Below are 27,674 nucleotides of genomic sequence, written 5' to 3' on the forward strand. Positions count from 1 at the left end.
CATTACCAAACTCCTAAACTCCGCCCTACATTCGGGCCTTTTCTCCCTAGAAATGGGCCATATCGCCCTAACCCCTCTATTGAAAAAACCCAACCTCGACCCTTCCACACCATCCAGCTATCGCCCAATAGCAAATATCCCTCTCCTAACCAAGATGCTCGAGTCCATCATATCGACCCAACTCTCATCCTATCTAGAGAAATTCTCCATTCTCCTACCTTACCAATATGGCTTTTGCCCCAACTTCAGCACCGAATCCCTATTAACCTCCCTAATTTCCAAGGTTCAACAACTTCACTCCCACAACAAGTTCGCCGTCCTCCTGCAATTTGATCTTTCTGCCGCTTTCGACGTTGTTCACCATGATATTCAAATTTACCAACTCTCCGAGATTGGCATCACCTCTACAGTCCTTGAATGGTTCTCAAAATTCCTTCGCTCCCGATCCTACATTGTCAATATGAATGGCACCTCATCCTCCCCCTTCGAGGTAAAATAACATTATTTGCCGATGACGCCAAACTGAGTAATGTAGTGGGCAAATGCACAACAGACGAAGATTCAGTGCCCGACAACATGATGCACGACCTACTCCTACTGGAGCGATGGTCTAGGACATGGCAACTCAACTTCAATGCCAAAAAATGCAAAGTTATGCACCTGGGCAGCCAGAATCCATGCATGTCTTATACCCTTAATGGCGAGATCCTAGCAAAAACGGTAGCAGAACGAGACTTGGGGGTAATCGTCAGTGAGGACATGAAGTCTGCCAATCAAGTGGAGCAGGCTTCGTCCAAGGCAAGACAAATCATGGGCTGCATACGAAGGGGTTTCGTCAGTCGTAAGGCGGAAGTCATTATGCCATTGTATAGATCCATGGTGAGGCCCCACCTGGAATACTGTGTGCAATTCTGGAGGCCGCATTATCGCAAGGATGTGCTGAGACTGGAGTCGGTGCAAAGAATGGCCACCCGGATGGTCTCGGGACTCAAGGATCTACCATACGAAAAACGGCTTGACAAATTACAGCTATACTCGCTCGAGGAGCGCAGAGAGAGGGGGGACATGATCGAGACATTCAAGTATCTTACGGGCCGCATCGAGGCGGAGGAAGATATCTTCTTTTTCAAGGGTCCCACGACAACAAGAGGGCATCCGTTGAAAATCAGGGGCAGGAAACTACGAGGTGACACCAGGAAATTATTTTTCACTGAAAGAGTGATTGATCGCTGGAATAGTCTTCCACTACAGGTGATTGACGCCAGCAGCGTGCCTGATTTTAAGGCCAAATGGGATCGGCACATGGGATCTATTCACAGGGCAAAGGTAGGGGAGGGACATTAAGGTGGGCAGACTAGATGGGCCGTGGGCCCTTATCTGCCGTCTATTTCTATGTTTCTATGTTTCTATGATACCAATCTGTGGAGTCCCGCAAGGTTCACCTTTATCTCCTATCCTTTTCAACATTTATATGTCCTCTCTAAAACTCCTCCATCTATCCCCCCTTGAAACAATTTACACCTATGCTGATGACATCCTTGTCCTTCTCGAGACCGACTCGAACCTCACTAATCTCTCAGAGAATATATCCTCTTGTAACTCGAACCTCCAATCTTGGGCCCACACCATTCAAATGAAATTGAATGAATCCAAGACAAAACTACTTTGGCTTGGCCCAAAATTAGTTCAGCTACCCACCTCAATCCCACTGTCCTCTGGCTCCACTCTGCAGCTCGAATTCTCCAGCAAGGTCCTGGGCGTCATCATTGATTCTACATTGTCCTTCAATGACCACCTCAACTCCCTGGTAAAAAAATGCTATTTCAGCCTACACATGCTGAGAAAAGTAAGATCCTGTTTCCATCAAAAACATTTTGTCATTCTCGTCCAATCCATCATCCTCTCCAGACTGGACTATTGCAATTCTATCTTCATAAGCCTAACGAAGAAAAACCTTCACAGACTCCAACGGATTCAAAATGCCGCGGCCAAGCTTATCTTTGCAAAAAGTAAATTCGATCGCATCTCACCGCTCCTTTTCAAGCTTCACTGGCTTCCGATAATTTCCAGAGTCCACTTCAAATGCATCTGCCTAACTTTCAAGATCCTCCACGGCATCCTTCCTCCATTAATTCCTCTTTCTTGGAACTCCTCAAATCTTAATACCACCAGACCTACCCAAAAATCGAAATTATCCTTCCCCTCATTAAAAGGCATTTCCCACCCAGGAAAACTGGGGACTTCCCTCCCCTTCAGATTCACCGAGCTCTGGAACAACCTTACCTCCCCTCTTCGGAACCTGAGTTCTCTCCAACCCTTCTGTAAACATCTGAAAACCTGGCTTTTCTCAAAAATCTAACACTCCCTCTTCATCTGACATCCTAGCCCTCTAACATTCTTCTTTCCTCCGATCTTCATCTAGCCCTTCCTTGGCATTCCTTTCTCACCACAATTCCTGTAAACCGTGCCGAGCTCCACGACTATGGAGATGGTGCGGTATACAAACCTAAGGTTTAGTTTAGTTTAGTTTACCTTGTCTGGATGTTTTGTTTTTCCATCATCTTGGTCCGTTTCTCTTTCTGCTTTTTCTCTATCTTCAACTAATTCTCTTTCCAGTGTTTGCTGTCCATTTTTTTTCTCCTCTTCTCTCGTTCCATTTCCTTCTTATGCCTGTCTCCAACGTATTGATTTTTCCCTTTCAGCTTTCTTAACTTTTTCTTTTCTGCCTCTGTCTACTCAAATCTTGCCTTCTTTCTCACCCTTCTTTTTAAATATTCAGCTGTCTCTCAATTCTCTCTAGCTCTCCCATTTTCCATTTCACTCCTTTCCCAGCCTCCTATTCCCTTCTATCTACTCCCCATTATCACATTTCTACCACTGTACTCACTGCTCTCTTACTCATATTGTCATCTCCATTTTGACCTCATCCACATGGCTCACCACTTTCAGAATCCCTCTCCTTCTCTCCACTGGTCAGGCTATAACTCCCTGTCCCTTTCTTTCCAACCTCTAGCATCATCTTATCCCAGCTCTCTTCCTTCTGCCCTTCCATGGTTCTATCTCTCCTCCTCTGTCTCCATGGTCCAACATTTTGCTCCCTCTCTTTTCTGTTTTTCTTCTTCCCTCTCCCCTTGATGCTGAACAATGAAATAGAGAAAAAAAGAGAGATGCTGCATCTTTCTGCCTTCCATCTACAGGCCTAACATTTCTCCCTCCCTCCCATCCCCAGATCCAAATTCTCTCCCTTTCTCTTCCCAACTGCCTCCAACTAATCTCTCCCCGCTTGCCTGCTTCCCTTCCCCAGGTCCACTATTTCTTTCTTTCTCTTCCCAACAGTTCTCCCTTCAAGTATCTTTTCCCTCTTTCTCCACCCTACCCCAGGTCCAACTTCTCTCCCTTCAGACCATTGCCTACCATCTCTCTCTCTGTCCTCTGTTAAGCTCTCCCACCAGGCCCAATCTGGCACTTCTTTTAATACCCTGTCCCCCTCAAAAAAAAAGTCCAGGAGGCTTCCTCGGCCCAACATGTTCTCCCCTTCTCTCTGCACCCATGCATCTCTACCTCACTCCTCTCCCACCATGTCCAATAATTCTCTCTCTGTCTCCGTCCCTCCTTTCTCTGCCCAACAGTTCTCCTCTTTCTTTATCTTCCCAATTGCACCATCTCTTTCCCTCTCTCAGACACCCAATTATCCCTTTCTATTATCTCCCTCGCCTCTGCATCTCTTTCCTTCACTCTCTCCATTCTTCCATCTTATGGCTCATGCTCTCCTCTATCTTTCCATTCATTCTGTCTCCTTACTGCTGCCCCCAGCCCTCTCTGCCTTCTCCTGAATGGCTACTCGCTGCTGGTGTCTGTAACTTCCAGTTCCTAAGCCCGTTGATTTTAAAGATTATTTTAGCACAGGGGAAGAGCTTGGATCTTTATGAGACTGGAGAAGAGAGGGCTCCTTCCATAAACTGTCTATCCTGTGTCCCTTCTCTCCTTTGTATATAATTCATTTCAGCTTCATCCCGTCTCCATTTTTCTGACTCCACCCCTCCCCTATGCTCTGGCATCTCTTTCTTCTCCTTTCCTTCCTTCTTAACCATTCCACCCTATGGTTTGGCATCTCTATCTCCTTCCCTTCCCTCCCCCCATGCCCTGGTACCTCCTCTCTAGCACCTCTTCTCTCTCTGGTCTGGCATTTGTCTCCTTAGTTTCCCTTCCCCCATGCCCTGGCATCTCTTCCTCCCCCTCCATGGTCTGGTATCTCCCTCCCATGGACTTGGCATCTCTCATTCTTCTCCCTTTTCCTTCTCCCTCTTTCCCTCTCTCTCACCAATTGGGTGCAGCAGCAGCATTTCTCTTCCCCCTTCCCTGTGCAGAAGCAGCATTTCTCCCCCCCCTCACAGCCATCAGCAGTGCAGCATTCACCCCCAAATTACCCCTCCTGGCCAAAGTGAAGCATTTGCTTAATACCGCTGATCCCTTACCCTTCTAATGCTGGGTCATGCAGAGCACTGGGTTGTAGGCCTTGTCCATAGAGCAGTGCTGTAGGTTCCACATGGCCATGCACAGCAAGGGTCGGCACTTGTGCATGCTGGGGAAGGGCTCAAGGGGCGCACACATCACCTGTAGCTAACCCGGGCTGCCGGCAGGGAGCTCAAGCTCTTTGCTCTGCAGACTCAGCATGCCACGGCCCGGCTCACCTCCAGCAGGGTCGTCAGCTCCTCCTCAGTGGCCGCATTGATATTCAGTCACTCTGGGCTCACCAGGATCTGGCTGAAATTGCAGGTGGTGCTGAACTTGTGGCTCTTGGAACAAAAGTCTGAAAGGTCTTGGGGAATGGAGCGGTGGCAGCCCAGGGTGCTGCCCAATTATTTTTTTTTAAGTTATTGATGCTTCTGATGATGTTTAAGTGCCTGCAGCATGCGCTCAAAGCCACGGGCAGCGGCTTCCACGTGTCTCCTGCAGCTGATCTGGAAGTGTTCCTTCTGATGTCGCAACGTCAGAGGAAACACTTCCAGGTCAGCCGCAAGAGGCACATAGGATCAGCTGCTCGCGGCTTTGAACAAATGCTGCAGAAAGATGGAGGATGGAGTCGGCAAGACTGAAAAACACCCGGGGGCAGCAGAGGAAAACACCGCATCATCCTTGAGCATGGCTGCACATAATACTACACGGGGCTGCATGCGGCCCGCGGGTTGGACACCCCTGCTCCAGACTGTTTAGTTATGCCAATGACATTATGATCATCATTCCTTGTAATACAGCTATATCTCATATTACCCAAATAATTGAGTCTATACTGAAATTGATGGAAACATGGATGCAAGAATTTAAATTCTAATTAAATCATGATAAGACCAAATTCTTTGTTGCGTCTCTACCTAGAATTTTACATGAACCATCAATTACTATAGACTCAACACTCTATAAAATCAATCCAACGATTAAAATACACTTGACCATGAAAAAGCAAGTAGATGATGTAGTGCAAAAGGGTTTTTACACATTATAGAAGCTGCATACCATAAAATCATATTTTGAGTTTCTGGCCTTTAAAATTTTAGTTCAGTCGTTGCTTCTAAGTCTTGTCGATTATTGTAACAGTGTCTGTTTGACATGTACCAAGAAAGAGATCGCTAGGCTTAGATTGATTGAAAATATGGGGGTCAAATTAATTTATGGTCTAAAGAAATATGATCATGTGACTCCTTTCTACCGTGAATTGCATTGGCTTCCAGTGGAGGCACGTTTTGTTTAAGCTGGGTTGTCTTTGTTACAAAGTTAAATATGGTATTGTTTCAAGCTATATGACCAATAGATTTCTCATAGCATTCCATAAACATAGGAGAGAATCACATGCATTGTTTAATTTTCTGTCTGCTCAAGGTTGTAAGAGCAAGAAATCTTTGGAACATACACTAGTATTTCAGGCTGCTTTCTTTGACAGGGAATTTAGGCCACTGTTACGTAGTGTTTGCTCTTACAAGCACTTTAGAACTCAATTGAAAACTCATCTTTTTTCAAAATATTTAGCAAACTAATTTAAATCATCCTTAGGTTATGTTATTTTAAATCTTTTGTTCACTGCATTGAACTTACGGTTATGCAGTTTAAGTACGATGTTATGTTATGTTCCCTCAAACATATTCTCCCCACTCATGAATTTATAGACCTATAGCTGTATCATATTTCCTCTCTGACTGAAGAATCTGAACCTGTTCAGCATTTGGAAGTTAGTCATTCTTTCTTTTTCACCATTCTGTACCTTTTATTAGTTCCACTTAAATCATTTTTTTTAAAAATAAAGGTTAAGAACAACATTACAGACAAGATCAGAAGGGCATGAGGGATACGTGAAGGGATGCCATCTCTGGACTGTAGTCTGTTTTTAGAATATTTCAGTTACATACACTACCTCTAATATCCCAAAACATCAGAATGTCAAGAACTAAAAAAAAAAACAAACTAGTGGGAAATCCTTGAAACAAGATTACAGAGCTGATCACCTCTAGGACTAGAGGATTTAAGGGATGAGCACAAAGATACAAAGCTTGTTACTTTTAGGACTGAAGGGCTCAGGATGGGTATTTGGACACAGAGTCTTTTATTTCCCATCCTTCCCAGCTGCCTTTGCTTCTTCCTGTAGGACCTTGACTAAGCAGCCGTAGACTGCGAACTTCTTCATGCACCTGCAGCTGAAGGACCTGATGGAGCAGCTCTTGCCGCTGAGAATCCTGTATAATACCCATTCGCTGCAGTTTCTCTGAGTTCAGCCGCAGCAGCACTCGACCTGCCAAAAGCAAGATTGATGGTATTACCCATTATCACTCAATGGATATACTCCAATCAGGGTTCTGTTTCAGTACTGGCTACATATTAGTGATCATACAATAGCAAAATAGAATTGCCACCGAAAGCAGCAGTTGGGAAGTTTTGAAGATAATAAAAACTTCCCCTTCTAATTCTTCTTGCAGCACCATTTACTAGTTCAGCAGTGATATTCCCCTCCATACAGCTCTGCCAGTGTGTACTGTGTATCACATCTGTTTGCCATATTTTCCTTCTCTCACTCAGGAGCCCAGTATCCAAGTTTCTTTATTCTTTGATATACCGTTTATCAGATAGGTTTACAATAAAATATTTATTAAAAGAAAATTAATAAAAAATTAATAAGAGGAGTGCATGACAAACTGACATATTGGAACAAATACGGGAAGGAGGGAATTGGTAAGTTAATAAATACCAGTGTTCTCTCTAGGGCCTTTTAGCTGGGCGCTCCGCCTGGCTAATTTAAATGACCGCCCGGCTATCATCTGATGTGAATTCTGCTGCTGCCCCTGCTGCTCAACATTAAAAAAAAACCCCAAAACCCGGCTTGGAGAACTTATGCTCCGGGGCTCTAACCTTTGCGTGCCGGCTTCCCTTCTCTTCCCTCTGAACTGGAAGTTATGTCCGGGGGGGGGGGGGAGGGAAGAGAAGAGAAGGGAAGCTGGCACACACATGTTAGAGCCCCAGAGCATGCATTCGCTACGGGCTAAGGCGGGAGACAGGTCAGTGAAGCTTACAATTTGCTGTTCTTGCTGCCGGGTCCTGCCTACTTTCTGTTTCCGCAAAGGCAGGACCTGGCAGCATTTCTCCCAATAGGTCGATCACGATCTTGGGCCGAGCAGCCTTCCTCTCCTTGACGTCAATTCTGCCGTCGGAGAGGAAGTTCTGGCCAGCCAATCGCTGCCTGGCGGGGCCGGAACTTCCTCTCCAATGGCAGAATTGACGTCAGGGAGAGGAATGCTGGTTGGCTCGAAGCAGAGAGAGCTTGGGGCGGCAGCGGCGGCTTTGGGGCCTGTTATCTGATGGCGGCGGCGGCTTGGGGGCCTGTTCCCCAATGGCAGCAGCAGTGGCTTGGGGGAGGGCAGGGAGAAAGAAAGAAAGAAGGCAGGCAGGGAGAGAGGAAGAAAAACTTGGGGGAGGGAATGAGGTCTGGAGGAGAGGAAGCATACAGGCTGAAAGAAGGGAAGAAAGATTGGATGCACAGTCAGAAGAAGAAAGTGCAACCAGAGACTCATGAAATCACCAGACAACAAGGTAGGAAAAATGATTTTATTTTAAATTTAGTGATCAAAATGTGTCTGAATTTACATATCTGCAGTCTATATTTTACACTATGGTCCCCTTTTACTAAACCGCAATAGCGGTTTTTAGGGCAGGGAGCCTATGAGCGTCAAGAGCAGCGCTGGGCATTCAGCGCAGCTCCCTGCGCTAAAAACTGCTATCGTGGTTTAGTAAAAAGGGAAGGGGGTATTTGTCTATTTTTGTATGGTTGTTACTGAGGTGACAGTGCATAGAGTCATCTGCTTTAACCTCTTTGAAAAAACCCTGGAATAGGAATGATAATTAACATTTTCTATGCTTACAATGTGCTTTGTGTTTTTTAAAAATTTTATTGTTGGTAGATCATTTTGACTTGTTCATTTTAAAAGTAGCTCGCAAGCCCAAAGTGTGTGGGTACCCCTGCTCTAGAACATCGCTCCTTAGTTTTATCAAGTGGTGCAGTGAGGAGCCAGCACTTTACATCTTATCACCTCATTCTTTCTTTTTTCTCCTCATGTATAGCACGGTTCTTTATTCTACGCAGCTCTGGCACTAACAGTACTACAGGCAGTACTACAGGTGCCTTACGCTACTTTCACTACCACTTGCAGTCAGGTTCGGCATTTTATCATGGTTTTGGTTTTTTATTTAGTTTTTCACCAGTATTTTCATTTATTTATTAAAGCAGCCTTTTTTAACAGCCCGATGCCCCTCCCCTATCATTGTGCATCCAATCCACTGCCGACACTTTTTTCGCGCCTCTTTCAACGGATCAAATATCATAGCCCCACTGTCGCATGTTCACATTTATTCTGCTTACGAGTTTATCTCATCAGTGCAGAGACCTTTTCGGTAAGTCCATTTTACTCTCTCTTTTTTACTTTCCCGAGTGCTGTGGTTTTATTCTTTGGTTTTAATAGAAGCTCATTTTAACAATAATTTAGATCTTTCCCAGGTTTCACTTTTCATCTACCCGGTCGGCTTGTCTTTGAGCTACTATCGGCTTATGTTTTCAAGATACACTCTGTATTATCAGCTGTTCATTTCCCATATGTTTACTTTTGCCCTGTTTAGGTCTATATAGTCTAGGCATACTGTTTGTAACCAGCCATCATTTTAAGTATATATATGCCCTAATTTAGGGGGTTAATTTCTTTTAGCATGTTATTTCATTAATTCTGAGTTCAGTGCTACAATATGTTGTTCTTGGTTTTTAGTTTACACATTATTTATTCTTTTCTATGACATGTTCACATCGCAATTTTACTCAAAAGTATAAATAGGTATCCATATTTCCATTCAAGTTTCATCACGGTGCTCTGGTTTTAGCTCCAGTATTTATCACTTTCGTCCACCAGGTCTGGCTATCCGTTACCATCTCATATTTTAAAAACTCACTCGTTATAATTAGCAGTGATCCACACGTCTCTTCATAATGGATATGTCTGATTTTAGCTTTTGAATCTTCGTGCTATGGCTTTGGTCTTTTCTGGTTTCCTTTCTATAGTCTGCTTTTCGTCTGGAGTCTTTTGAGTTTAGAATTACATTTTATGACATATTTTTGTGGTTATAATTGTATGACATGTCTAAATCGATCAAGTTATCCATTCTTTTTATTATTTTTTGCCCCCTCATACAGTGGCAGACCGCCCCGGGTGCCAGCCCTAGGGGGGTACACAGTCGGCTGGATCCAGAACATTCCGAGCCTCTCTAAATGGCACCTGCACCTCAGCGCAGCTGCTGTACATATTCCGAAGCAGAGTCAGCAGCCGCACTGAAGTGCAGGAATGTCCCGCGATGATTGCATTTGCCGCCTCTGCCTCCGGAAGATGAAAGTGACATTGCAAGGGGTGGACCAGCAGCTGCAGTCATTGCGGAACCTTGCTGCAACTCCCTATGTCTGCCGGCCCACCCCCTCCAACGTCACTTCCATCTTCCAGAGGTAGAGGCATCATGGGACCTTGCTGGTTTGGAGGGAGAGAGGAGCACAGAAGGGTAGTGGAGGGAGAAAAAGGGGGTCAGGATGGTATGAAAGGGTGGTGGAGGGAGAGAAAGGGGGCAGATGCTGATGGAATTGGTGTGCAGGGAAAGGAGGGAGAGACATAAGGGGGAAGGATACTGGATGGAATTGGGTTGGAGGGAAAGAAAGGGGGCAGATGCTGATGGAAGTGGGGGGAAGGGAGAGGAGAGAGTGAAATGCCAGACCGTGGGGGTGTGGGAGAGGGAAGGGAAGAAGAGGAGAGAGATGCCAGACCATTGGAGGAGGGAAGGGAAGAAGATGGATGCCAGACTAATAGGGGTGAAGGGAGAGATGGAAGGGGAATACAAGGAGAGAAGATGCCATATAGAAGGGTCAAACAGAGGGTAGACAGTGGATGAAAGGAAGAGAGTGACAAGACTATGAGGAAAGCAGAAACCAGAGAAGACAATGTAGAAAAAAATTCTATTTATTTATTTTTTTGCTTTAGGGGAGATGCATTGCTGTTTCTGTGGTGTTGCATTGTATGCAAAGTCCAGCTTCTTGGTGGTTCAATTTAACCTTTTTCTACATTTTTCTATTTTATCTCTCTTTTTACAAAACTGTAGAGTGTTTTTTAGCACCAGCCATGGTGGTAATTGCTCAGAATTCTATGAGAGCCTGAGCTGTTACCACCATGGCTAAAAACCACATTACAGTTTTGTAAAAGGGAGAGGGGTTAGTCTGTGATTACATATTCCATACTAGGCGAAAGTGTTTTCTGTGTTCTGTGTGTTTGAAAGACATGGTTTTCAGTTAGGATTGACTGTGTAGGATTGATCTGTACTAGTCTGGCTTGTTTAGTTTTACAATGGGTGTATTGATATACTGCTCACTGCAATATGTAAGATGCTGCCTTTTCCTAGGTACACTCTTGTGTGATGTGTGGATTGTTACTAAAAATCATGTTTTTCATACAGATAGGAGGGGGATGTCAAAAAATGATGAGCCTCGTGTGTCACATATGCTAGGTACGCCACTGCCTTCATAGTCTATATCTAATCCACAAGCCTGCTTTTAGGACCTACAGGGTATGTATCCCTCTGATTCATGGTAATTTCACTTCTCAAGTTATCTTATCCATTCTTTTTATTATACAACTGCCCAGATAAGCATCATTGTTTGATGTGATTGGACCTTGAAAACTAGCAGCAACAGTGTTCTCCCCAGAAATTTTTTCCAGCCATGAAAAACATTTGCTGCATTAAGTGTGCCACAAAAAACATTTGCTCCGTTTAGTGTGCCGGAGTTAAAAAAGTTTGAGATATGCTGCTCTATACCATTTGAAAGAGGGCAAATATCTAATTATTCACTTCTAGAATTGGATACTTCTTAAATTTAATAAAAATATTATGGAACAAGTGTCAAACCTTAAGAAAGGCATTGAGCATTGGAAAATAACTAATAATAATTAACTAATATAAATAGTACACATTTAGAGCTCCTTTTACTAAGCTGCGATAGCGGTTTAACCGTGCACTTAGCTCGCGCAGAATTGTCGCATGCGCTAGACACTAACGCCAGCATTGAGCTGGCATTAGTTCTAGCCGTTTAGCGCGGCAATTCTGCACGCGCTAAAAACGCTATTGCAGCTTAGTAAAAGGAGCCCTTAATTTTCCCTATCACCAAATTTTCCCATCCTGCCCCACCCAGCTACTTTTTCATGCCACCCGGCTGGAAAAAATTTCTGGGGAGAACACTGAATACATTGAGATAAAATAAAGCAATAAAAGGGAGGAAAGTGAGGGAAGCCTACTGTAATTTCTATAGCTCATATACAGCTTCTACATTTAACAGTCATATTATTTCATTCTTTTTATTTTCTGAGGTATCTCTTAATGATTAAAAAAAAAAAATAGAATCTTTTTTTTCGAGAGCATTTTACATACCATCATACATGTACTTTTACAAGCTGTAAAGTCATGTAGGCTTTGCTAACCATATCAACCAGAGTTCACACAATCAGGGGAAGATTCTCAAAACTAAAATGTGCCTTTAACGTGCTTGCTAAACTGATTCCAGCTGGTTTAGCGTACATGTATTTTAGCGGCAGATTATCACAACGGCTTACTGTAGTCTTTTCCGAGTGTTCTAGTAGTCTCCGATACTGCCACGCAAATGTAGTACAACAAGTTCATTACTATTAAAATGAGCACTTTGAGTGATTCTTTATAATCGCCAATTGATTCCCTAACCTCGTTATGTCACATTTGCGGCCAAAAATTGCTGACAGGTCTGAGCTGTCTTAGCCTTTCTTTCTTTTTTTAAAATATATTTTTATTGAAAATGGCAGATGATCCAAACAAGAAATCACAAAGGATAAAGGAGCTGTATAGGAGGCATTAGAATAACAGAGGAATATCTAGCCGAGCCAATCCTCCCCAAACATCAAGTCCAGCAAGGGGGAGGCCAGCAAGAATGTAGCAACAAATCAATCCAAAGCTCCCACCAGCCAGAACAAGTAAAAGTCCCGACTGGACCAGCAACCATAGCATTTTAATATAAAGAAACCCAACAACCTGCAAACAGATCCACAGCATCCCAAACACCCCAATCCACACAACAGACATCATACATACATCAAACATACATCAGGCAACGCAAACACACTACTCAGACAGACCTCTCCCGAGGAACCCCCCCCCCTTTAGAGTGCAGGTAAGGAAGGCCCAAGGCCCCAAGCGGGCCTTTACAGAAAGCGAAGGTGATGCCCTGGTCAATCAAAGGGCAATCAGAAGGTAAGGAGATCCAGCAAGTACCGCCTCCCCCCTAAAGTCACATAATGCTTCAGGTCCAGTGTATGAGAATGCTCATAGGAATGAATCTCGAAGTGAGGCATCTCTCGCAGCTTGGCCTGCCATTAAGTGACACCCAGGTCAGGATCAATTTTTTGGCCACTAAGAGAGCATTGTACAAAAATCTACATTGGGAAGGAGAAATCCCTGCTCTCGCAGAGAGCCCTGAAGGCCCAACAAGAGGGCGCCATAATCCCACTCTATGGGTCTGTGGAGGACAGATTCGAGAAGATCCAGAAGTCCCTGCCAAATAGTAAGCTCAGTGCACTCAAGAAATGAGTGAATGTAAGTGCCAGGCTTACATTTTGCACTTGACACAGAGGTCACTATCCTACAAGGCAAGGCAAGCCGCGCCCCCCTGTGCCGGGTGAGGTAAGCTTGGTGCAAAAGTTTATACTGCATCTCCTGATAGTCTGCGGACTTTGAGAAAAGATAAAGGGTCTGGAAACAGTCCAGGAACTGGGGGTCAGGAATGCGCTGGCCCAAGTCTGCCTCCCATTGCTCCCTCAGTTTGCTCATCCCAGGAACCTGGGAGGAGAGCAGCAATGCACCATACCAGTGGGACAACCGATTGAGTTCTGGTGGGGTAGCCTAAAAAATCTGATCCAAAGGTCCGGTATCCCAACCACCCGCACAATCCCGGTCTGTGGTGGCTCAGTAGTGTCAAAGCTGAAGGAAGGAAAACATATATTTAGAGGGAAGCGCCCACTTCGCTTGCACCTGTTGAAAGGAGGGAAAGGGAGCTTTCGCGAGGTCCAATAGCTGTCCCATGTTTCGGCATCCCTCTGTGCCCAATCCCGAAACACCGACCATCCCCAGCTAGGCAGAAACCTGGAGTTACCTTCAAACATCAAATACGTGGAGACCGTAGCCGGTAAACCCTGTCGCTTCCGCCACCACCGCCAGGCCTGCCGAAAGGGTGACAGGAAATGACAGCGACCCCCCGTGTGGGGTAAATTAAAGAATTGGTGAGGTTGGCTCCAACCCACAACCCATTCAGAAGGAAAATAGCGATCAGACCCCATATAACCCTCGTGAATCCAGCGCATAAGCGCAGCAACACTGTACAACCGTATGTCTGGACCATTCAACCCGCCAGCCCTCTTATTCAAGGTCAATTTGGCCAATGCCACACGGGGCCTAAGACTTCCAAATGAACCGAGAAATTAATGATTTAAAGTGGAGTTCGTCCTGACAGCGGAGCCATAGCGGTCTGAAGGGGATTAAGTAATTTAGGGAGCAGACCATTGTTACCAGGGCCACTCGCCCCAATATAACCAATGGAAGATCTTGCCACCCCTGACAGAGTTTCCCAATGAGATTGAGATGGCAAAGAACGTTCATAGAGTAGAATGTGGCAGGGTTGGTGCTCAAATAGATACCCAGATAACGGACAGGGGCAACTGAGGGCGGGATAGGGAGCAGAGCGTGCCATGGTTCCACGGGACCCCCAGCCAAAATAAAAAGCTCAGACTTACTACAGTTAATCTGCAAACCCAACAGTGCCTCGAAATCCCACACTATCTCCAGCGCCGCAGGCAAGTGAGTGGGGGCCTGATCCAGATACAGTAAGATGTCATCTGCGAACAGGCTGATTTTGCATTCCCGGCCACCCACCCAGATTTCCCAAACACTAGAGACTTGTCGTATCTTGTGAGCCAAGGGCTCTATAGCCAAAAGGAACAAGAGTGGGGAGAGAGAGCGGGCAGCCCTGCCTGGTCCCCCGCTGCAACACAAACGCAGTTGTCAAACTCCGGTTGATAAGCAACCGAGCCCGGGGGTGGATGTATAGCGCCTTAATCCATTCCAGAAAAAGCCCCGCAAAACCATAGCCCTCCAACACCCAAAATAAATACTCCCAGGAGACACTGTCAAATGCTTTTTCCATATCTAGGCCCGCCACTGCTGACTGCACTCCCCTGCCCACGTGTTCGTGGATGGCCCCCAGTACTTTCAGCAGATTCATCGAGGCGACCCGGTACGAACTCCACCTGATCCAGATGAATCAGAGCTGGCAAAAAACAGTTGAGGCGCCGCACCAAAGTTGTAAGCCAACAACTTAATATCCTGGTCCAATAGTGAAATGGGTCTGAAAGAGACCACCAATTCTGGGTCCTTCCCCAGTTTGGACAGCAGCACAATATGTGCCAGGTTCTCGGGGAAGCGGCCTGCAGCTCCTGTCACTGAATTACACATGTGACTGAGTGGACTAGCTACCAAATCCCATAACATCTGGTAATATTCTGGACCAAAGCCTTTTGGGCCTGGTGCCTTTGCTAAAGTTAAGGAGCTGATCGTGGTGGACATCTCGTCTGATAATATGGGCGCATTTAAGGCTGCCACCTGGTCCTCCGTGAGCCGTGGGAGCCCCAAATCAGCAAAGAAAGTAGCCAATGCTTCTCTATCAAGGGGCCGACATCCATACAGTGATTGATAGTATTGGACAAATTGTTCAACAATATTACGCTCCCCAACATGGCACGCACCCTGGGCATCTTTAATAGAGCTGATAACCTGTTGCTTTTTGTGCAGGTGAATCAAATTAGCCAACAATTTCCCATCCTTGCCCCCCCAGTGATACAGCTGGTACCACTGAAATTACAAAGAGCGTTCCTCACATTTATTAAGAAGCTCCTCAATCTGATGCCGGACCTCCTTAAGCTCCAAGCGATCCACCTCCGACAGCGTACTTATATGGGATTTCCTAAGGCCATGGAGTCTCCCAGACAGTCGCAGAAGCTCCCCCTCCTGCTCTTTCCGCTGGCCTGCCAGGTATGCGATAACGTGCCCATGAAGAACCGCTTTGGAGGCATACCAAAAAGTAACGGGGCCCAACTCACCCATGTCGTTCATGCAGGAGAAATAGAAGACAGCCTCACCACAGTTGAAGTGGACTTAGACCAGATATACTATCAGATCGACAAACTTAAAAGTGACAAATCCCCTGGACCGGATGGAATTCACCCGAGAGTCTTAAAGAAATTGAAGGTTGAAATCGGAGAGTTATTGCAAAAACTTGCAAACCTGACAATCAGAACTGGACAGATACCGGACGACTGGAGGTTAGCGAACGTCACCCCAATTTTCAAAAAAGGATCGAGAGGGGAACCGGGCAACTATAGACCTGTGAGTCTTACGTCTGTCCCCGGCAAGATGGTTGAAGCACTGATCAAGGATAGCATGGTCCGGCACTTGGACGCACACGACTTGATGAAACCCAGTCAACATGGATTCAGGAAAGGGAAATCATGTTTGACGAATTTACTCCAATTTTTTGAGACCGTGAACGAGCAAATTGATAGTGGGAAGCCGGTGGACATAATATACTTGGACTTCCAGAAAGCATTCGACAAAGTTCCACACGAAAGACTTCTCAGGAAACTACAAAGCCATGGCATAGAGGGGGATATACAAAGATGGATAGGCAAATGGCTGGAAAACCGAAAGCAGAGAGTGGGCATAAATTGGAAGTTCTCCGACTGGGAGAAAGTGACTAGTGGTGTACCCCAGGGCTCGGTACTTGGGCCGATCCTTTTTAATATTTATATCAATGACCTGGAGGAAGGAACATCCAGTGAGATCATCAAGTTTGCAGACGATACAAAACTATGCCGGGCGATCAGATCGCAGGAGGATAGAGAGAAACTCCAGAGCGACTTGTGTCGGTTAGAAACATGGGCGGAGAAATGGCAGATGAAGTTCAATGTGGAGAAATGCAAGGTAATGCATCTAGGCAATAAGAATAAGGAATACGAGTATACAATGTCAGGTGCAACTCTGGGGAAGAGTGAACAAGAAAAGGACCTGGGTGTACTGATAGATAGGACCCTGAAGCCGTCGGCACAATGCGCGGCAGCGGCAAAGAAGGCAAATAGAATGTTGGGCATGATAAAGAAAGGAATCTCGAGTAGATCGGAGAAAGTTATAATGCCGCTTTATAGGGCAATGGTCAGACCACACTTGGAATACTGCGTCCAACATTGGTCTCCCTACCTAAAGAAGGATATAAAACTGCTGGAGAGGGTGCAGAGACGAGCAACAAAACTGGTGAAGGGTATGGAGAAACTGGAATACGAAGACAGACTTATAACACTAGGATTGTTCTCCCTTGAGAAAAGGAGACTGCGTGGGGATGTGATCGAGACCTTCAAAATACTGAAAGGAATCGACAAAATAGAGCAGAGAAGATTATTTACATTGTCCAATTTGACACGGACTAGAGGACATGTAATGAAGCTAAGGGGGGACAGGTTCAGGACTAATGTCAGGAAGTTCTGCTTCACTCAGAGAGTGGTTGACACCTGGAATGCCCTCCCAGATGAGATTATTGCGGAATCGACCGTCCTAGGCTTCAAGAGCAAACTAGATGCATATCTCCTTAAGAGAGGCATATAAGGATATGGTGGACTATAAATTACGACAGGTGTACACCTGGCAGGGCCTCCGCGTGTGCGGATCGCCGGACTTGATGGACTGAAGGTCTGATCCGGAGATGGCAGTTCTTATGTTCTTATGTTATGAATTGGTAATCTACCCATCGTGCTCGCAGAAAAATGCGAAACTCAGGATCATGATATAGGTGAGGAGGCAATTTCCAAGAGGATGTCCGGCTCGTGGAGGCAAGACTCAACCGCAGTCCCACCAGTGCATGGCCAGAAATGATGCTCTCATAGATTTTGGAGCAAGTGGCCAAAGAAAACAGGCACTTATCCAGGAGAATGTAATCCAGCCTGGCATACACCTTTTGGGCATGGGAGTAGAAGGTGAAGTTGGGGAGCTGACTTGCCTTTCACAGAGGATGCCGAGGATTGTGTCGCTGCCCCGACCAGCCCTCTGCAGCAGCGGCGTCTTGAATTGTTTCGGACAGGCAGCCTAGTGGACGGACCCCTGACGTCACCGGGTCCGTCTGCAGGTGCCTCTGCTTTTCATTATAAATTGCTGTGCGCTGCCGCGGAGAGACCAGGAGCTGACTTGCCTTTCACAGAGGACGCCGAGGATTGTGTCGCTGCCCCAACCAGCCCTCTGCAGCAGCGGCGTCTTGAATTGCTTCGGACAGGCAGCTTAGTGGACGGACCCCTGACGTCACCGGGTCCGTCTGCAGGTGCCTCTGCTTTTCATTATAAATTGCTGTGTGCTGCCGTGGAGGCGGCCGCAGCCGCGCGGCTGAAGGGGCGTGCCCTAAGGGGCAGGTCATGCTCCTTGGGAGCCCCTTGGAGCACCGGGGAGCATTGTGGAGCTGAGCAGCAGGATATCAGGTCGTATAAGTTAATTGAATATGGGGAAAAGGAAGGCTAAATCTAAAAGTTCGACACCTGTTGTTTTAGGTCCTATGGATAGACATTTGACTTTTTCCCTAGACTCTCCAGCACAAAATGTTTCTGATTTGAACTCTCCCATATCCGGAGCATCGATGAGTCCTCTACTAAGGACACCCCCCCCTTCATCCAATATCCGGTGTAAGTGGGAATATAACTCCCACTATTTCCACAGGTAAATTGACTTTCACTGATATACCTAAACCACTTGAGTTTACTACTGTAGTGGATGAACAACCACTAGCAGTGGAAAAACAGGATATCACTTTAAAGGATTTATGGTTAGGTATTTCTAGAGTTGAGGGGTTTCTCAGAGAATCAATGAAACAAACATCTGATTTCTCACAGTCTGTGGTTCAAAAGTTTGAGAATGTGGACGCCAATTTAAATTGTTTGGAAACTAGATTAGGTGTGATTGAAACTCAGAGTAACACATTGCAAGCTGTTTCACTATCCGCTGTAAAAGATTCTACATCATTGCATTTAAAAATGGAAATGTTAGAAAATATGCATCGGGGAAAGAATCTTTGCTTGGTTAATTTCCCAGTGACTCATTTGTTACTACCAGAAATATTATTAAGAAAATATTTTAAGGAAATACTGGGATTACCCAATGCGGATAGTTTTCCAATAAATAATTATTATCATATTCCCCAGAAGAAAAAGGAAACTGTACAGGATGTGGACCATCTGGTAACAGATGATGTTAATCTGACAGAGTTCTTAGAAGATTCTCAAGATGTTATTCAGACTCGGTCCACAATGATTCTAACATGTATTAGTGAGACAGATAAAATGCTGTTAATGAAACTTTACTTTAAAAATAGACTGACCAAGTTCTGTGGGGATTTGGTTAGTATGTTTCCCGATGTCTAAAGAGCTACTCATTTTAGAAAAAAATAATTCTGAAATTGAGAACTAGAGTATTGGCACTTGAGGCATCATTTTATTTGAAGTTTGGTTAAGATACAAGATACTGAGTTTGTTTTTTGGGATCCCATTCAATTGCAACAATTTCTGGTAGCTCGTGAACAGAAGTGAGTTTTCTTTTTCCTTTCCTTTTTTTTTCTTTCTTTTTCTCTTTCATTTATTGACGAGAATTAGGGTAGGAATGTCCAAAGTCCTAATTTAGTTGGGAATGATTTGGGTTCATTGGAACTCAACCCATTTCCTTGATTTTCCTTAAAAACTTAGTTGATATAAGCAATATGTTTCCCCTTTTAGAGGGCTTGTAAAGGATTTTTTTTTGTATTATTTGTTGTACTGAAAACTTGTATGGAAACCTTTTTTTCCTTGATATCTTTAAGATATTGTAAATGTATTAAATCTAAATAAAAAAAAATTAAAAAAAAGAAGGTGAAGTCAGTGTCATATGGGTGCAGAGTATGCAAGATGTCTATCAAGTCCAAATGTTGGGCAAGGAAGCCCACCCCCCGTTGTCATGATCCTCTGTGTGCGCCATAGGCGGCTTACAATCTATCCCTGGATTTGCAGTGATAATAAGATCCCGTCCCCCCCCCCCCCGAACCAAATGATACTCAGGGTATTGGGAGATGTGGGTGAGAACAGAGGAAAATAATTTATGACAGTAGACATTGGGGGCATACAGATTGCACAGCAATAGCTTAAGACCCCATAACTCCCCCAGAACTATCACAAAACAGCCTGCAGCATCTTGGATTTGTTTGTGAAGATGAAAAGGTAAGTTTTTATGTATAAGAATGGCAACCCCTCGTTGTCTGCCCTCAAAAGCCGACAAAAACACCTCCCCCCACCCAATTGCATCAAAGTTTGGCATGTTACAACCGAGAGAGATGGGTTTCTTGTAAGTAAGCAATGTCTGTACCCAATTTACGAAGACTGGACAAAACTTTACCGGGGACTTAATTCCATCTACGTTGAATGAGGTCACAGTCAACTCAGCCATACTCACCCTGAAAGAGAGTGAAGTCAAAGGACAACTCACAAACCCCAACCACTCCAGGACCTCCCAGCTAAGCCCTGTGGTTGTACGTAAGAAGCAAGCAGGCACAATGGTTTTGCAAAGACCCCCCCACCCGCACTCCAAGCATCATCCCTGTCCCACACGAAAATATCACTACCCACCCCATATCCCTCACACTCAACACCTACACACACACACACTCCCAGATACACTATACCAGTGGTTCCCAAACCTGTCCTGGAGGACCCCCAGCCAGTCAGGTTTTCAAAATATCCCTAATGAATATGCATGAGAGAGATTTGCATACCTGTCACTTCCATTATATGCAAATCTCTCTCGTGCATATTCATTAGGGATATCTTGAAAACCTGACTGGCTGGGGGTCCCCCAGGACAGGTTTGGGAACCACTGCACTATACTATCTACCAACCCCCCCTCCACCTCCTCCCTCCCCCCCAGAGGCATGCTCTCCTCCTCGACATACCAACCCATTGTCAAACCTCCCAGCCTACCCAGAGGAAGCCCCCTCCCCCCAAAAAAACCCAAATCCGCATCCCCGCAGGACTAAACAGCAAAATCAAAGTAGAAACAGGGCAAAACAAAAGAACACAAAATGCAAAACCAGGCAAAGCAGCTGGACCCAGCAATCAGCAGAACAACAGGAGCACGGACTGGTGCTCCAAAGCCTCGCTGGGTCCAGCCCCTCCACTGGAGTCAGCCCAGCCTCACATGGGCGAGTCGCATGTCCCCCCCCAGAGGCCCCTGGGCAGAAAGACTGGCCAAAGCACCCCAAGGACCACAACTCCAGCCCGTCAGGAAAAACAGCAGACCCAATGGGACCCTCTTCCAGAGAGTCGCTCTCAGAAAGGCCTATTGAGGACTCGGAGCCCAAACCACAGATCCCTAGGTCAGTTAGGCAGCGCCAGGTCTGATCATGGTACCCGCTTGTCCAGCAGAGCAGGGCAGATATATGTAAACGAGGGAGTGCTGCAGGATAACTCAGGTCCTCCGCTTTGGGCCAGTAAATGGTAGCTGCCGGCTGACCTCTGGGGTGTCCTGTGGACATCGCTCCACCGAGTCAGAAAGAATAGTAAGGCAGGGCAGTCCATGCAGCCAGGAGGCACAGAGAAAGGGACGTTAGACCCCACACAGCACGCAACCCGGCAATGAGCCTACTCGCAAAGGACAGGGAGGTCCACAAGTCCAGTGATCCAGAGGTAGAAATCAGGCGGTCAGCCTTTCCACAAAGGCGCAAGCCTCGTCAGCTGTAGTGAGGATAGTAGTCACACCGGCATGAAAGACTCGCAATTTGGCTTGAAAGATCAGGGTGAATTGAATGCCCTTATTGTGCAGGGCCATGCAGAACAGGGAAAAGGTCTTATGCTGGGCCGCCACCCGGACAGAATAGTCATTGAAGACCAGTACTTTATGGCCCTCATAATCCAGGGCCCCCGCTCTCCGGAACGCCTTGAGAAGGATCTCCTTGGCTCGCCAGTTGGTGTAACAGGCTATAGCTGTTCGCGGTCTCCCCTCACCCAACGGCCTCACTCCAATGCAGTGGGCCCGCTCGCATTCAAAGGGCACTGGGCCATTAGCCTGTCTCAGCTTTTCCGACAGCCACTGGCTGAAGATTTTATTGAGGTCCAGATCAGTCACTGTCTCCGGGAACCCCACCAAGCGAAGGTTGTTGCGCCGGCTCCGATTCTCGTATTCCTATAGTTTATCGGCAAGCTCCCCCAACTGCTGTCTCAGGTCCGCCACCTGTGCCACTATGCCTGTACACCTGTCCTCCTGATCAGACACTCGCTGCTCCACCTCTGTTAGCCGCCGACTGTGGGAATCGAATTTCTCATGCATATCGTCGACTGCAAACTGAATTTTGTTGAGCCGGGGCAGCTGACACTGATTTGGTGATGTCGGTAATCCAGTCGCTGGCTGGGATCGTGGATGTAGCCAATTCAGCCGCCATCTTAGAAGGAGGTTGCTTGTTCCTGAGGCCTCTTGCCGATTTAATAGGCATGCCTGGTGTGGCCACCCAGAACAAATGCTCCTGGCAAAAGCAGAGACTCTCTCCCTGCACCCAGGCTCAAAAAACTATGGGGAATTACATTACATACAACAAAAAGATCAAACAAAAAACAAAAGAAAACTGCAGACAAATATGTACAGGCTATATTTATTGTACCAAATATTAATGCAGTTACTGATATCACCTTATTACAAACCAAGGGACTAGACACGGTCCGTGTTTCGGAGAACACGCCTTCTTCAGGGGTCCATGGTTGATAAGTTTTAAAATAAACCGCAATAAAAATGGTATAAAGCAAACGCCTGTATAGATATGATCATGAACCCATTTTCCAAAATTTATTGTGAATCTCACTAAAATCTTTAAGACTAGGCTATCACACAAGTCTATAATCACTTGAACAGGTATTTCAGAGAGAAACCAGAGGTCTCAAGTGCTCACAGCCAGAAGCCCGATGTATATTACAAAGCTGGTGGCTTATTCGGTGAGCTATCATCGGTCCCGTATACTCTCTATACCATTAATTTATAGTTATTTTTATATTTTTATGTTTTTATATATATTATTTTTTTACGCTTTTTTCTATATTTCGCATAGCTAAAATATTACTCTTCCATTTTAATTGAAATTACTTAGCTTTCATATTCTTTGGCTGAAAATATTTTATTTCAATTTTCTTCTCAACGACGGAAGATCTCCGTTTCGCTCCTATTCATTAAACAGGAACTTCATCAGGACAAGCGCCAAAGGCAGCACAGTTAACACCCCTGGCGCTGCAAAGATATCTGAGCTGATATAATGAAGAGTCTGCTCCTTGCAAAGACCCGAACAGCTTTGAATCTTTAAGCTGTTTGGGTCTTTGCAAGGAGCAGACTCTTCATTATATCAGCTCAGATATCTGTGCAGCGCCGGGGGTGTTAACAGTGCTGCCTTTGGCGCTTGTCCTGATGATGCTCCTGTTTAATGAATAGGAGCGAAATGGAGATCTTCCGTCGTTGAGAAGAAAATTGAAATAAAATATTTTCAGCCAAAGAATATGAAAGCTAAGTAATTTCAATTAGTTGAGAAGAAAATTGAAATAAAATATTTTCAGCCAAAGAATATGAAAGCTAAGTAATTTCAATTAAAATGGAATATTAGTATTTTAGCTGTGCGAAATATAGAAAAAAGCATAAAAAAATAATATATATAAAAACATAAAAATATAAAAATAACTATAAATGAATGGTATAGAGAGTATACGGGACCGATGATAGCTCTCCGAATAAGCCACCAGCTTTGTAATATACATCGGGCTTCTGGCTGTGAGCACTTGAGACCCCTGGTTTCTCTCTGAAATACCTGTTCAAGTGATTATAGACTTGTGTGATAGCCTAGTCTTAAAGATTTTAGATATGATCATGAGCCAGCAGTGCAGCGCAAAAAATGGTCAAAGCGAAATATAGCTTGCATCTTGTACATATTAGTCTGCAGTTTTCTTTTGTTTTTTTGAATTACATTACATTAGTGATTTCTATTCCGCCTTTACCTTGCGGTTCAAGGCAGATTACATTTGAATTGTTATGAAAATAAGAAGTACATATTGTTAAGATATTAAGAAGTACTTAAGGAATAGTTTGAACATTATCTTTTTTTTTTAATTTTTTATTCCTTTTTTAATCATTCAACAAGTGTACAAGAAAAATCATACATAGTCTCAGAAAAAAACACTTGATAAATCCATCAAGACAATAACAATTGTATATATATATATATATATATATATAAACCCATAACCCACCCTCCCTCCCAACACTATTTTGCTTAATTCATTTTACCCTCTCATAAAGTGTACAAGAATTATAAGAAACAACACTTAGTTAAACACTTGAAAAACTTATCATTACCCTCTATTAACTTAAAAGAAATCCTTACCCTACCCTCCCTCCATCCCTATTATTAACATTATAGTTTGAACATTATCTAATTTGCTAAGGAGTAGTTGGTAACTGCAGGAGGAGTTCGGAGCATGTTTGGTTGTGTTATATTGGTTTTATGTATTTTTTGAAGAGTAGGGATTTTGTTTCTTTTTTGAAGGTTTTGTATTCTGGAATGGCAGGTAATGTAGAATAATTGGCAGATTTTAGCGGGATAGGAATGGAGCTTTCCTCACACATGTCCGTTTAGGTAGGCTGCATCACATGACCCCCCCCCCTTAGCCTTTCTTTCTGATCAGTGCCTGAGCGCTGATTGGCTCAGGCACTGACAGAAAAACATAAGAACATAAGAATTGCCACAAATTAAAATAAAACAAACAAACCCCAAATCGAGGATAGGCAGGAGAGATGCCCACTCTCTCCTGCCACACTCACACAACCTCCAGACACCCACCCTTGGCAGCAGGAAAGATGCCCGCTCTCTCCTGCTACGTTCGCACAATCCCCCAACTCTACCCCTATCCACTGCAGCGGGAGGGATACCCACTCCCTTCTGCCATCGCCCAGTTCCCCAACACCCCCCATAACCACGACGACCCCTCAGCCACCCTACCTTATTCATGAAGTTCGGCTGGGACACCTACCCTGCTCCAGTGGGCATGCCCGCCTCTTACAAAATGGTGGGCATTCCCCTTCCCGGTGCATCCTGGGATATGCCGGGGAGGGGCCTAAGGCTCTGAATGGCCCAGATTGCTTAAGGCCCCTCCTATGGGCATCTGGGCCTTAGGGCTCTCCTCAGTTGCACCAGGGAGAGGACTAAAGCAAGCTGGGCCAATCAGTCTTAGGCCCCTCCCCAGCCATCCCAGGATGCACCGGGAAGGGGAAGGCTTGCCATTTTGTAAGAGGTGGACCTACCAGCCAGAGTATGGTAGGTGTCCCTCCGGTTGAACTTCCTGAATAAGATAGGGAGGAGCCGGGGAGTCATCGGAGGCATGAGGGGAGTTATCAGGGGGGTTGGACAATGGCAAGAAGAGGTGGCATCTCTCCTGCTGCAGGGGCAGAGGGTTTAGAGTTAGGGGATTGTGTGAGTGAGGCGGGAGAGTGGGTATTTCTCCTGCTGTCAGGAGTGAATGTTCAGAAGTTGTGCGAGCGTGGTGGGAAAGGGTGGGCATCTCTCCTGCTGCGATCTTTGATTTATTTATTTAATATGTGGGTGTATTCTATGCATGTGCTGATTGCTACCACCAGCAACTCATCTCAAGTAAATTTAGCAAGCCTACATGAACATCCGCGAACCTTATATGCATGAGGGGTCTTTTGAGAATGACTTGTCTTTTTGAAATCTTTATAATAGCAATCTCAATAGCAGCTCGTCGGATTTTACCATGAAGTTTTGACAATCTTCCCCTAAATCTTTAATCTTTTATACACATCTTTACTAGTTACGAATAAAAAACATTCCCTTCTTTCTCCCCCTTCCTTTCCTCCCCTCAGATTCCTCCTAAAGAAATGTTAAATCTGTATAGGTTGGAGAAAATCCCCTCAAGAGACCAAACCTCTTGTAACTTATGAAATCAGAGAGCCACTGCTCCCTTTTTAACCTACATAAATCTACTGATTCCAAATCATCTGTTAATTAAAGATACCACTTTAGGAGGTCATTCACTAACAGCTGTGCTATCTGCAGCATGGCCCAAAGGAAGGAGGAGTGTGTGGCGCAGTGGTTGAAGCTACAGCCTCAGCACCCTGGGGTTGTGGGTTCAAACCCCACGCTGCTCCTTGTGACCCTGGGCAAGTCACTTAATCCTCCATAGCCCCAGGTACGTTAGATAGATTGTGAGCCCACCGAGACAGATAGGGAAAATGCTTGAGTACCTGATTGTAGAACCGCTTAGATAACCTTGATAGGCGGTATATAAAATCCTAATAAAACTTGAAACTTGAATAAAATGGGCCTTATAGCAAATAGCCTACACTAACCATTAGTAAATGACTCTTTTGCATATATTACTTTGGCATTGCATGTAAAACTGATTTGAATTCGATTTTCTCCTGCATCTCCTGAGGGATGTAGCACTAATTTTCCAGCACAAAATATGATTCCATTCTTTGCCTCTCTCCACTCATCCTTGTTCATAGCTTTTATGCATGTTTGAATCCTGCAGGGTTGCTGCAAGAGATGGGCAAGTGAACCTTGATCTCAAGCACCAAGCTGTGAAGAATGCCATATTACCCTTCTGAGCAAGTCTAAGAAGGTATGGACCCAAAAATGAAAGAGGGTACTGAAAGCAACCCATTTTGTCCAGTGACTGCCATGATCTGGTCATAGGAAAAAGACAGGTATAAAACGATGGCTACAGAAAGTGGGAGAAAGAGTCCAAGACAGAATCAAGGAAATCCTTGGGATGAGCTAGAGCTAGAGCTGTTACAGTGTACTGGAGAAGGGCTAGGTTTTGGGGGCATATGGGACAGCTTTAGTGTGGCTGTTTCTGTGATGGAGAAGTGCTGGATATAGGGAGAGTTTTGAAAGGCTCAGCATGGAAGAGCCATGATCATTTAATAACACAATAGAAGAAGCAGTGGCTGTGAAAGGTAGCTCAGCATGGTGAAGGTCATGGTCATATTTGTGACAGTATAATTGAGAAGTGCTTAATGAAGTGAGAGTCTAGAAAGGCTCAGCCTAGCAGACACCGTGATCATACCTGTGATAGCATGATGGGAGAAGGCCTCCACATAGAAGAGGTAGTTGTGTGGACAGTGCTTCTTTAGCCATTTGCACACATCTTGCTGGCTCCAAAGCACAACTGGTTTGATTGAGCTGCTGAAGCTTGGGCCGGTGTGATAGATGCTATAACTTTCATAAGATCGGCCCTTCAGAAATAAAACAGAAGTGTGAGTTAAGATTTTTCAGTTAATCAACTGAAGAAACTTGGATCCAAAAATTGCAAAATATGAAAATCTCACAGTACCATTTCTTGGCCACAGGATTATGGTATCAGCCTCAAACATTTGGGAGGAGGGGGTAATTTGATATCTGGATGCCCCATTTTATGTGCCTTAGTGCTGCACAGGGAGCAACTAGTCTATAATGGCATCTGACACCCAGATTCCATTATAGAATATTGGTATAAACCTTCATTGACATGCTTAAAGCTAGGTGTACCCACATATGCCAGGGTCAATGACAGGTGTAAATGAACATGCCCAAGTACAACATGCAGTGTGTGTAACTCACAATGATCTATAGGTTACATATGAGTATAAGTGGCAGATATGCCTAAGCACCACCAAAACTCCACCCACATATATGCCACCCTTGCAGTTACATGCTAAAACACTTACACACTCCCTTACAAAAGGGCACATAATGCACTTATGTATACAAATACTAACTGCCCTTTTTGTTCATGGGGAGTGTGTGCTTGTCTATAATGTACATGTACAAAGGCAACCAATGGAGAAGGTAACTGGCATGTTAAAGGGTATCTTTCCCTGCTCATCTCTCAAGGATCTTCCCTCCTTCTCTCACTCAGGAGCCAAGTTTCTTTATTCTTTGATATAACGTTTATCAGACAGGT

At 45.0% G+C, this 27,674-nt stretch overlaps 1 protein-coding gene across 2 annotated transcripts in view; it reads right to left on the minus strand.

Moving 5' to 3' along the window:
• Window positions 1-6,050: 6,050 nt before the first annotated feature.
• SAMD10 (sterile alpha motif domain containing 10) overlaps window positions 6,051-27,674 on the minus strand; it is a 109,046-nt gene continuing 87,422 nt past the window's right edge. For both annotated transcript variants that reach the window (XM_033963166.1, XM_033963164.1), the window contains exons 3-4: window positions 26,799-26,967; window positions 6,051-6,781 (exon numbers count right to left, since the gene is read on the minus strand). In XM_033963166.1, the coding sequence (XP_033819057.1) occupies window positions 6,567-6,781; window positions 26,799-26,967 (384 nt within the window). In that variant the 3' untranslated portion in view covers window positions 6,051-6,566. The remainder of the gene's footprint in view (window positions 6,782-26,798; window positions 26,968-27,674) is intronic.

Source organism: Geotrypetes seraphini, chromosome 11 (assembly GCF_902459505.1).
Source record: "Geotrypetes seraphini chromosome 11, aGeoSer1.1, whole genome shotgun sequence".
NCBI lineage: Eukaryota > Metazoa > Chordata > Amphibia > Gymnophiona > Dermophiidae > Geotrypetes > Geotrypetes seraphini.